Raw genomic sequence first — 15,570 nt, forward strand, 5'->3', positions numbered from 1 at the left:
CGCTTTACGGCACCTTTTACGACAGTCGCGCTTTACGGCACCTTTTACGACAGTCGCGCTTTACGGCGCCTTTTACGACAGTCGCGCTTTACGACACCTTTTACGACAGTCGCGCTTTACGGCCGGTTTTACGACAGTCGCGCTTTACGGCACCTTTTACGACAGTCGCGCTTTACGACACCTTTTACGACAGTCGCGCTTTACGGCCGGTTTTACGACAGTCGCGCTTTACGGCACCTTTTACGACAGTCGCGCTTTACGGCACCTTTTACGACAGTCGCGCTTTACGGCGCCTTTTACGACAGTCGCGCTTTACGGCCGGTTTTACGACAGTCGCGCTTTACGGCACCTTTTACGACAGTCGCGCTTTACGGCGCCTTTTACGACAGTCGCGCTTTACGGCCGGTTTTACGACAGTCGCGCTTTACGGCACCTTTTACGACAGTCGCGCTTTACGGCGCCTTTTACGACAGTCGCGCTTTACGGCGCCTTTTACGACAGTCGCGCTTTACGGCCGGTTTTACGTCAGTTTTTTCTTGCCCATCTTGGCGTTTTTTCTTGCCAGTCTTGGGGTGTTTGTCCAGATTTCTTCTTGCCCATCTTGGGGGGTTTTTTTGTGTTTTTTTCTGGGTTTTTTCTTGCCCATCTTGCGGATTTTTTCTGAGGTTTTTTCTGGAGTATTCTTGCCTATCCTTGGGTTTTCTTCCGGTTTTTTTTTTTTTTTCCTTGGTTTTTTAAGGGTTTTTTCTGGTCCATCTTGGTTTTTTTTCCTGGGAGTTTTCTCACCCATCTTGGGGTTTTTTCCTTGGTTTTCTGTGGGTGTTTTCTGGGTTTTTTCTTGCCCTTCTTGGGGGTTTTTCTGTGATTTTTCTGGGTTTTTTGTGGATCTTCTCCTTGCCCATCTTGTGGGTTTTTTTGGGGGGTTTTTTTTCCTTGCCCATCTTGGGATTTTTTTCCCTTTTTTTTCCGTTTTTTTTTCTGGTTTTTCCTGGGTTTTTTCTGGTCCATGTAGCATTGTTTTTCTGGGATTCTTCTTGCCCATCCTGGGGTTTTTTTCTTGGTTTTCTGTGGGTGTTTTCTGCATTTTTTCTTGCCCATCTTGGGGGTTTTTTTCTCGGTATTCTCACCCATATTGGGTTTTTTTTATTGGTTTTTTGGTTCTTTTCTAGCCTATCTTGTGGTATTTTTCTGGGTTTTTACTTGGCCGGGACCAAAAAAAAAAATCAGCCAGGGTGGAAGGCAGCTGGGGATTTTTTATTCTAAATTTAACAAGGAGTTGCAAAACCTGGAAAGCAAAAGTCACACACACAAGGTTAAATCCAGTCAGCATGCGCTCACACACACAGAGACGAGCAGACAGACACAGCCACGTGCTCTCACACATACTCCTTCCACTTACATGCTCACTGTGGCCCTTACCTGAGATGCTGAAGAAGGTGCTTTGACACATCTTCTGGCTGCCGCTCCTTGAGGTAAATGGCAGATCCTGGGGAAAACAGCAGCCACGAGGACCTGTGAGTCAACAGGAAGGGTCAACAGGTGGCTGACAGCTAGGACTTGTCCCCACTCTGGACTGATAAATTTTCTACCCAAAATCCCACGAAAGACAGATGACCAGTAAAGTTGTTATAACTGTTCTACCTAACTGTGACTACGTGCCAGGGCAGGGCAGCTGCGATCATAAGTGGTACAGTGTAAGTACACACAATATAAGCTGATGCATACAGTGCAAGTCCACATAGAGTGTAAGTACACACAATATAAGGCGACATGCTTACATACATGCCAATTTTTAAATCTGTCCCAGGGATTCCCAACCTGCTACTCTCCCATCTCCAGGCTGTGGCCCCCGACTTATCTTTTGGATGATAGGTGATGGGAATCCATGTTGCACCTGCAATGAGTCTGCCTCGGAGGGCCCCATGATCACCTGCTAGCCTCTGGTCAGCTACAATGAAGAAAACCAAAACCAAAGTGTGAGTTCAGAGTTATGTGGGCCTAATCCCAGCAAGGCAGCTACTTGCCCACTCCTGAGTGTGCCTGGCTCCTTCAGGCTCCAGCTTCATCCTGATTCCAAGGCTGTGGCCTTCATTAGGGGTGGCACCTGGGTTAGAGAAAGGCAAAGTTAAATGGCATTCCTGTGAGTGCAGTGGATCACCTTGTGTGCTTTAAGACATGTGAAAACCTCTGCTAGGCTTCTGAGAAGTCTCTTGGCGGGGGAGGGAGGGGGGGGGGGGAATGTGTCCTCAAATCAACAGCCTTTCTCACCCTGCTGCCTTCAAATCTCCCCCCACCCACAATAACTCCTACCTGGATACCTGCTCACCCTCCCTCTCCTAGTCACAACCCTTAACTCGCCTGAAGCCTCAATCTCAAACATCATCTTTGACACTAGGCAGATCCCTCTTGTGACAACATGATGAATCTGCTGAACAAAGTGTTATACTTGACAGAACTGGGAGCCTCTGGAAGATCTACTCCTCCTAAAAAATAATAAAAAACAAAACAAGAACAACACCAGAACTTGCAAATGCACTTTACCACCCCTTAACACAAAACCCGAAATTGTTAACTTAAATACTCCCTGTATTCCATGCTGTTTTCTTCAGTCTCTTCCAAGCCTCTATTGCTTTAGATGCCCAGAAACACCTGCTGAAAACAAGCTGAGATAAGCTGAAAGAGCCTCCTCAATGAAATGAGAGGAGAGTTCTTACCCCAGCACATCCCAGAGAGGGAATGAAGCTCCTCAGCCAAGGCTGGGGTTAATATACCCCTGATTGTGCTCGCCTCTCGTTCCCATGGCACCCAGGAAAAGGGAGGGGGCGAATCCCACCAAGCCCTCAGAGCAGCTGCAGCTGTTTGGCTTCTCTGGCTCAGATTCAAGGGCAGTAAAGGGCTTGTTATAGAAGAAAACTCTACAGAAAAATAACAGCGCTTTCTTTTTTGCAACAACTACTTGGAGCAGAAGAACAGAAAACTGGTAAAACATAAAACTTTGTGTTAAGGTTACACATCTAGCTAAATTGGGTAATTTGCTGTTAACTTATGTAATTATTCCTTGGTGATTACTAAGTAGTACATCAGTAGTACATGCTGCCTAGCCTGCTCGGGTGCTGCCCCTTGGCAAGAGGGTTCTTCCCTTGGCATTTTCTCAAAGTGATGCTCTACGCCCAGGTTGGCCTAGCAGTTCCCTAGTCCCTGCTGGATGCTTCAACCATAGCTCCCAGAGGGATGCTTGGGATACCCCCGTTAGCCCCTGTGGACTAGCAGCTCCCTGTGCAGGTGTGCCTGGGTAACCCTCTGAAAGCAGCTGGTCGCGTGGGGGGCTGCTAGACCTTGGAGCGGGGGAGGAGGTGAAAAAAGTTCATGTGGGGTGTTCCCTTCCCTACACAGCTCTTCGTCTGCCCCTTAAACTATGGGGTGCCAGACTTGCCTTTCCTTCTACCCCAAAACTCATTAAAATTCTAAAAAATCTACCCCAAAAAATACCTTAAAATTCCCTCAAAAGCCCTAAAGATACCCTAACTCATAAAAAGTCCTAAAATTACCCTCAATAGTCCTAAAAAAAAATCCCTAAAAATCCTTCATCTCCTGTCAAATGAGACATGAGGTTAGGAATTAACTTGGGTTAGAAATCAACTTCAGATTTAAGTGGAATATGCTGTTTTGAATTGTTTAAGTTGTTTAGTCTGTTAAATTTGCTGTGTTCAAAAAAGCCTGTAGCTCTCAAAATTGTCTCAAACAAGGTGAAAGGAATGTGAGCTTCCAAGCTAGAGGAAGGTAAGAGGGGCCCCTTGGACCTTGAAATAAGAAGCAAGCCAAAACTGAGGCTGCAGGACACAACTGACAAACAGCGAGCTCTCTGCTCAAGGACTGACATTAACTAATTGTAATGCAATGAATATGCATGAACCTATTGCAAAACTTAATGCATATGCAATAGGCTGGGGGAAAAAGGGGAGTTTGGACTCTCTGATTGCGCGCATGTTCTTTAAGGAGTTATCCTGCATGCGTCCGACGCTGAATAAAGATACATACCCACTTCACGACTTTTACTAGTTGTGGAGTTTTTTCCGCAAATCATGCGGACCCTGTGGGAAACCTGAGTTATGTCACCGGGGCGGGGGGAGCGCAGGGGCTGTGGGGATGATGGAGCGGGAGCTGCGGGCGGCACCCGCGGGGCGGGGGGCCCCGGGACCGGTGCGGCACCCTGCAGACTCTTCCCTTGAGGGTCCAATGTTTATTTTGAACATTTACCCTGCAGCTGGATAGCTCAGGTAACAACCCCTCCGTTGCCTTGTACTGCCTTATCTGGCCTACCTCTCCATTTCCTTCCATTATCTTGGCTTCCACTGCCTCCCCTTGCCTTGCCTGGACCCCTTGTCTGCCCCTCCCTTTCCTCGTGTTGCCTTTACCAACCCTCCCTTCTGTCGTCTTGCCTTCTCCTCTGTTGTTTTGCCTTGTTTAACCCTCCCTTGCATAGCGTTTCGTACCCTTCCTTTTTTTGCCTTACCTAACCCACGCTTGCCTTGCCTTGTATTGGTGCCCTCTTGAATTGCCTCTTCCTCCTTTGCCTTTCCTCACCGACCAACCTTTCCGTTCCCTTGCCTTGCCTACTCCTCCTTTGCCGTTGCCCCCATTTCGACACATGACTCGAGGGGCGCGGACGGTCTCGTTCCCTCCCTGCCCCTCCTCGCTGTTCTCTCCCTCGGGTTTTTGCGTCGGGGGAGTGCTCCTGAGTGCCCCCGCTATGTTCGGAGCGAGCACTCCACCCTGCAGCGCCCGCTCCCCCAGGCCCTCGCTCTGGGGACGGCGCTCTACTCCCCTCCCGCCCCCAACAGCTCTAAGCCAATCGGTTGCCAGGCACACCAGGCCTCGGCCAATCAGAGCGCTTCATGCTTTGAGTCGCCTGTTGCCAGTCGGATCAGCAGAACGCAGCGCCCCGCACAAACCCGCCGTATCTCGCAGGGCTGTGAGCCCAACCCGGACCGCAGCCTCTCCGGGGAGGGCTTTGCGGAGCGGGGAAGTGCAAATCAGCCAGACCGCTATCTTCTGATGCTGTCCGAGGGCTGTGGCGGGTGCCGAGAGTGGCCGGTCAGGGTGGGCGCAAGGCTGGGCTTCGGGCGTTCCGGACGTTTAGGGGGTCCCAGGAAGAGCCGGGACTTGTGGGTTCAAAAGCACAAATTTTATTAGGAGGAGATAAATGGGGCCCTCCCACACTGCATTGACTCAGGCATCCGGGAGAGACCCAGCTATCTGGTTTTGAATGGGGGCACGCAGGGGTCAGGTGTCAGGTGAGTTGGGATGGAGTCACGCAGGGTTCAAGCAGAGTCAGATGGGGTTAGGTAGGGTCACAGCTGGGGCCATAGCCGGTGTCAAGGTGAGGCATAGGGTTGGCAGGGGTGAGGCCGATGTCAGGTGGGGTCAGTCAGGGGGTCACGGTCAGCCAGGTTCAGGCAGTGTCACACAGGCTCAGGTGAAGTCAGGTGTATTCAAGAAGGGTCAAAAAAACCTCAGGTGAGTCACAGTGTGTTCAGAAAAGTAATAAAGTGGTCAAGTGGAGTCAGGCCAGGGTCAGGGTAAGCCCGGGGGCTGGCAGGGCACCATACGCAGGCGAAAGGAGGGGCAGCGCAGCACCGTGCCCGGTGAGCCCCTCAGCTCCGGCAGTCCCTCCGGGCCCGGCTCCAGACGGAATTCCCGCAGGATCAGACCCAGGAACACGAAGAGCTCGGCCCGCGCCAGCCCCTCCCCCGGGCACGATCGCGCCCCGCAGCCGAACGGCAGCAGCGACCGCGAGGGGGCGCCCGGCGCCAGGAACCGCTCTGGGGGGCGGCGGGTCAGCTCCGAGGGGTGCGGGGGGACCCGCAGGATCGGGGGGTTCTGGGGGGGGACCCACAGGCTTGGGGGGAGCGGGCGCCATGGGGGGACCCAGGACTTAGGGGCGGACCTCCACAAGTTTGGAGGGTGCCTGGGGGTTCCCCAGGTTGGACTTCGGGGTTCAGAAGGGAAACATGGGGGTTTGGGGTGACCCAGGGGCTCAGAGGGAGCCTAAGATTCGGGGGAGACCCCAGGATGACAGAGGGGATTCATATGTTTGGGGAGGATTCAGACACCTGAGGGGGGTCTCAGGGGTTTCGGCAGGGGGGTAGAGGGGAGGAACAGGTTTTGAGGGGGGTACACAGATATATGGGAGAACTAATGGGGATGGTGGGGGGTAACCACAGGTTTGGGGGAGGGGGTGTGGGGTTGGGGTGGTTCAGGCATCGGGGGGGGGGGACACTCATGACACAAAGGTGTTCCCAGGATACCCAGGAATCAGGGAAAACACCATGGCTGGGGGAACCCAGTTTGATGTTTGAGGAAACCCAGGAGTTCAGGGGGGCACTCAGAGTGCAGGCATACCCACATACCGGGCAGGAAGACCTCAGGGTGCTGCCAGATGTCAGGGTCCTGTTGGGCTGCCAGCAGGTTGGGGATCAGGACAGTGCCGGCTGCCACGGGGAGCCCCCCAAGACTGGAAGGGGACAAGGTGCATGGAGATAGACTGCGGTCTGCTGGGGGCTACTGAAAGTTACATGGGCCATACTGAGACCTACTGAGGCTCTCTGGGGGCTCACTGGGTATGACTGGATGTCTGTTTGGGTCTACAGGGTCTATACTGAGATCTGGTAGGTGCTGCTGGGAGTTACTGGGTGTCTGTTGGAGTCTACTGGGGCTCTCTGGGGTCTCCTGGGATCTATTAGGTGCCTACTGGAATTTACTGATGCTATACTGGAATCTACTGGAGCCATACTGACACCTACTAGAATTTATTTGGGGTCTACTGGCACACTGGGTGGGATCTGCTAGCGCCATACTGGGATCTGGTGGAGTCCTACTGGAGCTCTCTGGTATCTACTGGCTATCTGTCGAGGTCTACTGGGGCCATACTGGGGTCTACTGGGCTCACTGGGAACTGCTGGACCCATCGTGAGCTTTTCTGGGGGCTACTGGATGTCTACTGGGGTTTCGTGGGGCTACCTTGGACTTACTGGGATATATTGGGAACTCCTGCTGGGATCTTCTGGGCTCTGCTGGGGCCTACTGAGGCTATTCTGGAATCTTCTAGGATCTACTGAGTGTCTGTTAGGGTCTACTGGGGTCATACCAGAACCTGCTGGGGCAAGTGGAATGTACTGGGGTTATACTGGGGCCTACTGGGACCTAATGAGTCTTATTGGGATTTATTGGGCCCTGTTGAAGCCTACTGGGTCCTACAAGGACTTACCAGACTGTACTGGTCTATTGGAGTCTACTGTGGCCCTACTTCTACTGGGCCCTACTGGTAAATATTCTGCATATTCGGGTCTTACCCGGGCCATGCTGGGACCTGATGGGTCTTAGCGGGACTTGCTGGGGTCTAATGGGCTCTGCTGGGTTCTCCCGGACCCTACTGATGATACCAGGCGGACCCTTCCTGTTCTGTGGTGGTTGCCCCTCACCCAGGCTGGCCGGTGGCGGCTCCTCCCTGCCCTGGTACCTGGTGTGGCGCAGGGCGCAGTGGGGCAGCGCCAGGGGCGCAGGGGGTCGCAGCCGCAGGGTCTCGCTGACGGTGGCCTGAAGAAGGGGCAGGCGCCCCATGTCCCCTGGCCCGGGTGGTCCCTGTGCCCCCTGCAGCTCCGCCCGCAGCCGCACCTGCAGCTGCACAGGTGTGCCATGTCTGCCATGGGGCACCAGGGGAGGGGGTGCATCCCAGGGGGCACACAGTGGCAATGGGATGACAGGGCGACTCCCCAGAACCCCAGACACCCCCAAACTCACCAACCTGCCCCTGGGACCCCAAACCATCCTCAAGCCTGGCCCTCTCCCTTGGCAACCCCCTTGAACTCCCAGATCCTCCCCAGACCTGTCCTGAGACCCAACCCCCACCCCAGACTTGCTCCTCCCTCCTCCTTGGGGACACCCCTGAGCCCCCAGATCTCTCTCTTAGGACCCTCTATCCCTGGACCCTGAGCCACCTCTCCATGGAAACCCCAAACCAAGGAGCCACATAGAGACACAGACACAGCTCTGAAATGTCTGAGAGATCCATGGGGCACCTCAGGGTGGTGCAAGGGCACAGTGTCAGCCATGGGGAGGAGGACGTGGGGGACATGTAGGACACAGGTGGGGATATGGGACCCCCAAGTACACACATGGAGCCCTGGCACTGTACAGGGGACAGGGGGTGCTCCACATCATCTGGGGGCAGAGCAGCAGGAAACCCACGGAGAAGGGAACATGAGGGACATATGGAACACAGGATGTAGGGGGGGACACAGGACCCCTGGGGACACAGAGGACCCCCCCAGGGCTGCATGGAAGACATGGAGGGACATGTGTTTCACCTCGGGGCGGTGCAGCAGGAAGGCCACAGCCCAGCCCAGCGCCGCCGCAGTGGTCTCAGTTCCCCCAATGAACAGGTCCACCAGCGCCATGTGCAGCCGGGGGGGGCTCAGGGGGCCCTCCCGTGCCCCAGGATTACGCCCCAGCAGTGCCCCCAGAACTGAGTCTGGGGGAGGGGAGGGGCACGCCTGGCAAAGGGGTGACACGTGTTGGGGGTTTCTCCTGATCCCCAGCTGCCCCCAAACACGGGAGTCTCTTCCAAACCCCCAAGTCCACCTAAACCCCTGGCCCTCCCCAAGGCCTTACAAGCCTCCCAGACCCCCGGCTCCTCCCATCCCCTTGGGTCCCCCCAAACCTCTGTTTCCCCAAAAATATGTGGGTGCCCCCAAGCCCCTGGGTAGCCCCCAAACTCCTGGTTTCCACCCAGAACCTGAGTCCTTCCAGACCCCCATGTAGTTTCCAAAGCCCTGGGTTTCCCCTGAGGCTCTGTTCCAACTGCACCGCTCCTGACCTCGGGCTGCCTCCCAGCTCCCCGGGCCTCCCCACCTGATGCCGCTGGATCTGGGTCTCCACAAACATGTCACGGTGCTGGACAAGCTGCAGCAGCTTCCGCAGTCCCGGGTTGGGCAGGGCCTGCACACAGGGACTCCATGGGGACCCCCACCGCCAAGAAACCTTTGACCTCAGAGAGACACCCGCTCCCCCAGAGATGCTGCCTGAGTCTCCTGAGCCCCAGAGATACCCTATGGCCGCTCCCCTGGGCCATACAGACCCCTCCAATGTCCTACAGGCATCCTCAGCACCACAGAGACACTTTACCCCACCTCAGCCCTATACAGCCCCCACAACTGCCCCTCCCAGGCCCAGAGATCCCCAACACCATATAGACCCTGTAACACTCACCCTAGCCCCACACAAACACTATAACCCCTGCCCAGCCCCATTAGAGTTATAGGGTCCCTTCCCAGTACCACAGACACCACCCAAGCTCTCTATGGACCCTATAAGCTCTCTGTCAGCCCTCCATACCCTTCTCCAGTCCCACACAGATGCTATAACCTCACTCCCAACCCCATATAATCCCACCAGCCCCATATCTCTCCCATGGGCCATATAATCCCCCTGAGACTCACAGCCCTTCCCAGGCCCCCAAGGGCCCATAGTCCCCCTGTAGATCTCCACAATTCCCTTATTGCCCCCATAGGGCTCTATAGCTCTGGGCTCCATAGACCCTCATGCAGCAAAAAGGCCACAGCCCCACAGCCACCCCCAGGAGCTGCCAGGCTCACCCGCAGCAGGGGCAGCAGGTCCAGCACCCGAACACTGCTGTGCCCCCAGACCTGCAGCAGCTCCCCCAGGCAGCGTGAGAAGGCCCGGAGCTCCCCTGGAGGGGGCACCTGGAGGAGAACACACCTGTGTACTGCCCAGTACTCAATTGTCTCTGGATCCCCCAGAACACCCCGAACATCATTTCAGACATTCGGGTCCCCTCAAATTCCTATGTGCCCCCAAACCCCTGCCACCCACACACAAATTGGTCAGTCCCCCCAAACAGCTGGATGTTCCCTCCACAGACTCCTGGGTCCCCCCCAAACCCTGGGCCCCCATAAAAACTGGGGTCCTCCTCCAAACCCCTGTCTCCATCCTGGGCCCCCTGCCAGATCCTCACCAGCTCCCCAAAGAGGAGGCGTGCGATGGTGCTGCAGGTGTGGAAGGTGAACACCTCAAAGGGGTCCAGGGGGGCCTCCCCATACGAACGCAGCTCCTGGGGGAAAGAGAAGGTTAGAGAGAGCCCCAGAGCAAATAAAGGGGGACTCCAAGGCTGGTTTAGGGGGTCGCACAAGAGAAGTGCAGAGCTCTGAGGGAGTTATGGGGACTCACAGGGATAATGCCCTTTTGGGGTGCAGAGGGTGAGGTTTGGGTGGGTAAGTTTTGGGGGACAGTGATGCGGGTGCAGGGTTTGGGGATCAGGTTTGGGATGCAGAGATTGGGGGATGAGTGCAGGGGGTAGGGTTTGGGGGGCAGTTTCCAGATGCAGGGGACATGGTTAAGGTGCATGGGTGGGGTTTGGGTGAAGGGAGTGAGGCTCAAGGTATCAGTTTTGGGGTGCATTGGCCAGGGTTTTGCTGGTCAATATTGTGTGGGGATCTGTTTTGCAATGCTGGGAGGATCAGTTTTGGGGGTGTCGGGGTTGCAGAAGGATCATTTTGGGCAGGAGTCGGTTTCAGGGTCTCACCTCACACAACTCCTGGCCCTGCAGCCAAAGGAGGGGCCCGAGATGCCCCCCAGCCCGTGCCAGTGCCCCCCGAACTGCTCCCCGCTGCCGCCGCCAGCCAGGGCAGGGGTCTCCCAGTGCCAGGTCCCGGCCCCCCCGTGACACCAGCGACCCTGGGGTTGGGCAGGAGCAGTAAGGGACCCCCAGAAACCCCCCAGCCCCTATAGGGACCCACCTCCAATACACCAGGGGTGTGCTACAGGGCCCCACTACCTCATAAAGCCTCCTTCAACCCCATAGCCGCTTCCTCCATGGGACCCTCCTAATGCCACCCTGGAGGCTGAAGGGTGTGTCTGGTGGGGCAGAGACCTCTAGAAACTGCCCTAGCCCCTACAGACAACCCACCCCTCCAGAACTGCCCCCCCCCCCCCCAGTACCCATGTCCCCAACTCCATTGGGACCCCCTCCCAATCCCGTAACAACCCCTTCAATCTCATAGGGACGCCCTCAAAACCCATAAGGACTTGCCATCCCACAGGGCCCCCCCAAACCCTTAGAGACCCTCCCCGAGCCCCACAGAGAACCCCAGAAACCACACAGTGACTCCCTTCAAATCCCCCGAAGGGCTTCACTACACACAGGATACTCCCCAAACCCCACAGGAACCCCTCCAACCGCCCCCCACCCCGCCGCCATACCCAGATAGCTGTGGGGGCGCCCCAGCCAGTCCCCCCAGTGCCGGACCAGCGCCTCGCGGATGGTCGCCACCGAGCTCGGCACCAGCACCTCTGCAGGGAAGAGGAGGGGCTGGGGGTACTCCAAAACTGGGGGAGATCCCAAACCAAGTGGGGAGTCCTGGCGTGGGATTTTGGGGAGAGCATCGGGGGATTAGGGCCCCAAGAAAGGTTTGGGGGGGTTTGAGGAGAGGTCCCCACCGCAGGGGGAAAGGGCAGAGTTGGGGGCTCGGAGAGTCCCTGGGGAGCAGGGAGGGGAGTTTGGGGGGCTGTGGGGTCCCGGGCGGTTGGGTTGGTGTCGGGTTCGGGGGTCCCGGGCGGCTGGGGTGGGGTCGGGTTCGGGGGTCCCGGGCAGCTCGGTCAGGGTCGGGTTCGGGGGTTCCGGGCAAGTTCGGCTGGGGTTGGGGATCCCGCACTCACCGCGGCCCGCCGCGCGCAGGCGCAGCACGGGCCCGTGCCGCCGCGTCAGGCGGCTCAGGTGCAGCGCCCCCTGTGGGTGCAGCACGCCCCAGCGCGGGCCGCGCCCATCGCCACGCCGCGACAGTCGCGACAGCAGCGACAGCGACAGCAGCAGCGACAGCAGGCCCAGCAGCAGCGCCGCAGCCGCCATGGCCCGCGGGGTGGGGGGGCGGACCGGAGAGCCCTTATATTGGGGAACCCCACAACCACGCCCCATGCAGCCCCACCCCCTAAGTCCTGCCCCTCTCAGGTGGCGCACACGCACCCTACTACGACAACCCGCCACCGCCAGCATAAAAGTGGACCCTGGGCCCAGCCCCATAAAGAGCGCCCCTTAAAACCCCACCCCTCGAGGCTCGGGCCTCACACGGGAGGCTTAAAGCCCCGTCTCACGTCAAGCCCTGCCCCGCACCGGCCGCTCTGCCTTTGTAAAGGGGAGCCCTACGCCCCTGCCCTGGAGGCAGCCCCCCATCCTCTATAAAACAGACCCGAAGTCCCTGCCCCGGGATCCCTGACTCCTGATGCATTGATTCCTCCATAAAGCAAACCTCTAATCTCTAACCCCTCAAAATGACCCCACCACTATAAAAGTGCCCCCTCAAGCCCTGCCCCTCCAAACACCACCTTATTAAGGGGACATTTTAAGCTTCACCCTCCTCCTCACCTCCCCAAATATCCCCTATCCCAATTCCCACAGCCCTCGTGGAGGTGCTCCCACCCCCCCCCCTTAAGTCCCTGCACCCAGAGCCTCCTTCACAGGTGCCTGCCCCCAATTTCCCTCACTCTAGCAGCAGCATTTGAGGATCAGAGACATTTATTGGGGTCCAGCAGAAGTGAGGGAGGTCTCCAATAGACTGTGAGTCCTAGGGATGTCCCCTTGGGGGATGATGTCCCTCCAGTTCCCGGGTCCTGGAATGATTACAGGTGGGGACTCACAATAATCTGAGAAGTGCTGAAGTCAGGAAGGGGACCCCCACCCGGGGATGTGTTGCCCGGGGAGTTTGTGGGGTGCTATGGTGGGGGCCCTCAGGAGGGGTATTGAGAAGGGAGTTCCAGGTGGGGGATGTCTCAATGTGGGGATCTCTCAGGGACCCCCCAATAGGATTAGGGATGTGAAAGTGTCAGGAGGGGGGCTCCTGTGGGTGGGTGCCAGGGATTGGGCCATGGTGTAGGGATCCCGGGGGTGCCCCCCATCAGACGCTCCCCCTCTGGGGCCCTTGCAGGTGTTGGGCCAGCTGCAGGTCCTTGGGGAGCAAGAGGATGCAGTGGGCAGTGAGAACAGTTATGAATCCTCCATCACCTGCACTGAAGCCCCTCAGCATCCCCTGACCCCTTGGCAGCATCTCCCAGGGGCAGAAACCCCCTAAACACACTCTCAGGGCACAGGGTCCTTTCAAATCCAGCCACTGGCAGCTCAAACACCCTGTACCCCTCAAAGTGGGTAGTGGGCCCCAGTATCAAGTGACCCTCTCCCCATACCCTGACAGACCTCCCCCTGGTGGAAGGGGCCCTCACATAGCACTTCCCACAGCCCTCCATCCATGGAGGCCACAGACCCCCCGCCACTACAAACCTGTCAGCCCCATGGGCTCTCCCTGAGCCCCAACAACGTCCCCTTAGCACCCACAGATATCCTCCTAGACCTCCCTAAGCCCCCAGAGCCACCCCCAGGATCTGCCACAGCCCCTCTGGACACCCCCACCCCCTGAGTACCCATAGCTCCCTTCCAACTGCCCACAGAACCCTCCCAGCCCCCCCCCCCACCCCAAACCCCCACAGGAGGGTTCCCCTTGGACCATCTTTGGTCCCCCTGCAGCACCAGCTGACACAGGGGGACACGGGGAATGTTGGGGGACATAGGAGGACATGGGGGACGTGGTGACACGAGGGGGATATGGGGGACATGGGGACATCGGGGTCATGGAAGGCACAGGAGTCGGAATGATGTGGGTGGGCGTAGGGGACATGGAGGGGGGCTGTGGGAGACATCAGGACATGGGAAGACAGGATGGGGACATCCTGATCTGGGGCCATATCACCCTGGGGAGACCTTGGGGACACCCCAGGAAGGGGGACAAGGGGGTGACATCCTGGGGAGATCCTGAGCGTGGGGACTTGGAGGGCACCCCCCTGGCGACATCCACTGTGGGGAAAGGGGACACAAAGCCTAGGGGCATGGAGACAGTGCTCTAGGGACCCCCAAATGGGACAGGGCGCCAGTGCCACCACAGGGGAAGGGGCACAGGGGACATGCATCCCCTGGGGGGATGGGTGGACACAAGGACATCAGGAGGCACACAAGGACACTGCAGGAGGACAAGGCCATGTGCTGGGGGGAAGGCAAGGACATGGTGGGGCTGGAACAGTGTGGAGGGGGGGCTTTGTGTAGGGGTGGTCCCAGGGGCCTCCAGGGAGTCTTTAGGGGGGCCCAGGGTGGATTTGGGTGGTCCCAGGGGATTCTCAGCAGATGTTTGCACATCGCAGGGTGGATTTGGGGGATCCAGAAGGTGGTGAGGGACCCCAGGGGAGATCCTGGGGTGGATTTGGGGGCATCTAATGGGGGTTGGAGGGTCCTGGGAGGGGGTGAGGTTCCCAGGCACTCTGGGGTGTATGAGGGTGGGTTTAGGGGGTCTGGAGGGGGTTTGAGGGTTCCAGAGAGTGTTGGTGGGGATTCTGAAGGTGGAATTTGGTGTTCCAGGGTAGACTGGTGGAAGGGCAGTCTGGAGGGTCCCAGTTGGTGTTTGGGGGATTCCTGGGAGGGAGGGAGAGGTTTTCAGGTTACATTTGGGGGCTGCCAGAGGGTCCCAGGGAGTAGAGAGTGTCTGGGGGGGGGGGGGGGGGAGGGGGTGTCTCGTGGTGAATTTGAGGGAATTTGAGGGATCAGGATGTTCTTGAGTGGATTTGGAGTGTCTCAGGGGTTGTTTGTGAGGATCCCAGGGTTGATTTGGGGGGTGCAGGGTGGATTTTGGGTGTCTAGGGCAGGGTGGATTTTGGGTGTCCCATTCTGTGATTAGTCCTCAGATCCACAGTGAGTATCCCTTGTAGCAGTGATTCTTTCTGCAGCACTGCAGCCCCCACCCCGGCCCCAGTGATTTCAGCTCCAGTCCCACAAGCTTTATTTTACTGCCAGCTCTCTTCTTCCAGCTCCAGCTCTGTGTTTTTCCAGCTTCAAATGCCAGCATCTGGCTCTTGGCTCCAGCTTGGAAGCAATTCAGCTCCCGCACGAGCCTCCGAAAGCCCACCCCACCATCCATATGCTAGCGCTGCAGTGATTTTAGCCCCCACCGAGCAGTCCCCAGGCACTTTGCCACCCCCCGCGTAAGTTCTCCTGGATGCCCACAGCCCCGTTCACAGGTCTAGTGCCTTTGCCATTTTCATTCACGTTGCCAGCCCCGCAGTCCACTTCCCAGCCCCACAGTGCGCCCCAAGAGGTGCCATCACAGGCGCAGGCAATATTCTGCCATCGACGGGGTTTCAGGCGCAAGCTTGCAGCCCCCTTTCGCCACCCCGCACATCCCGTTCTACTATTAGTGGCAATACCCAGCCCCTGCATCCATGTCACAGGCCTACAGTGATCTCGGCGCAGGAACACTACAGTGTCAGGTACCAGCCCTAAGGTTACTGTGATGTGTTAAGCCGCAATTCCAGTCGCACAATGACAAGACCAGGCCCAGTGACCTCAGCTCCTTTAGCTCTTTCCCCACAAGCTTTATTTTACTGCCAGCTCTCTTCTTCCAGCTGTGTCCCATTCTGTGATTAGTCCTCAGATCCACAGTGAGTATCCCTTGTAGCAGTGAC

At 57.3% G+C, this 15,570-nt stretch overlaps 1 protein-coding gene across 1 annotated transcript; it reads right to left on the reverse strand.

Moving 5' to 3' along the window:
* Positions 1-5,574: 5,574 nt before the first annotated feature.
* On the reverse strand, positions 5,575-11,923 carry LOC131567006 (steroid 21-hydroxylase-like). The gene is made up of 10 exons (XM_058818487.1): positions 11,515-11,923; positions 11,278-11,403; positions 10,601-10,752; positions 10,034-10,129; positions 9,654-9,761; positions 8,911-8,997; positions 8,367-8,552; positions 7,520-7,680; positions 6,411-6,514; positions 5,575-5,822 (listed from the first exon to the last, which is right to left on the reverse strand). Exons 1-10 carry the CDS (start codon positions 11,921-11,923, stop codon positions 5,575-5,577), a joined length of 1,677 nt encoding a protein of 558 aa, XP_058674470.1.
* Between the last annotated feature and the right edge of the window lie 3,647 nt (positions 11,924-15,570).

This window comes from Ammospiza caudacuta, chromosome 21 (assembly GCF_027887145.1).
Source record: "Ammospiza caudacuta isolate bAmmCau1 chromosome 21, bAmmCau1.pri, whole genome shotgun sequence".
Taxonomy (NCBI): domain Eukaryota; kingdom Metazoa; phylum Chordata; class Aves; order Passeriformes; family Passerellidae; genus Ammospiza; species Ammospiza caudacuta.

Bases quoted from the DNA above. Each gene is read 5' to 3' on its own strand.
- LOC131567006 (XM_058818487.1), bottom strand. From the start codon at position 11,923: ATGGCGGCTGCGGCGCTGCTGCTGGGCCTGCTGTCGCTGCTGCTGTCG. The intron at 11,404-11,514 runs GTGGGGACCTCT...GATCTCCCCCAG, and splicing joins CTCTGCCCTTTCCCCCTGCG to TTTTGGAGTACCCCCAGCCC. The intron at 8,998-9,653 runs GTGAGCCTGGCA...CCCTGTGTGCAG, and splicing joins ACCTGCTGCCCCTGCTGCGG to GCCCTGCCCAACCCGGGACT.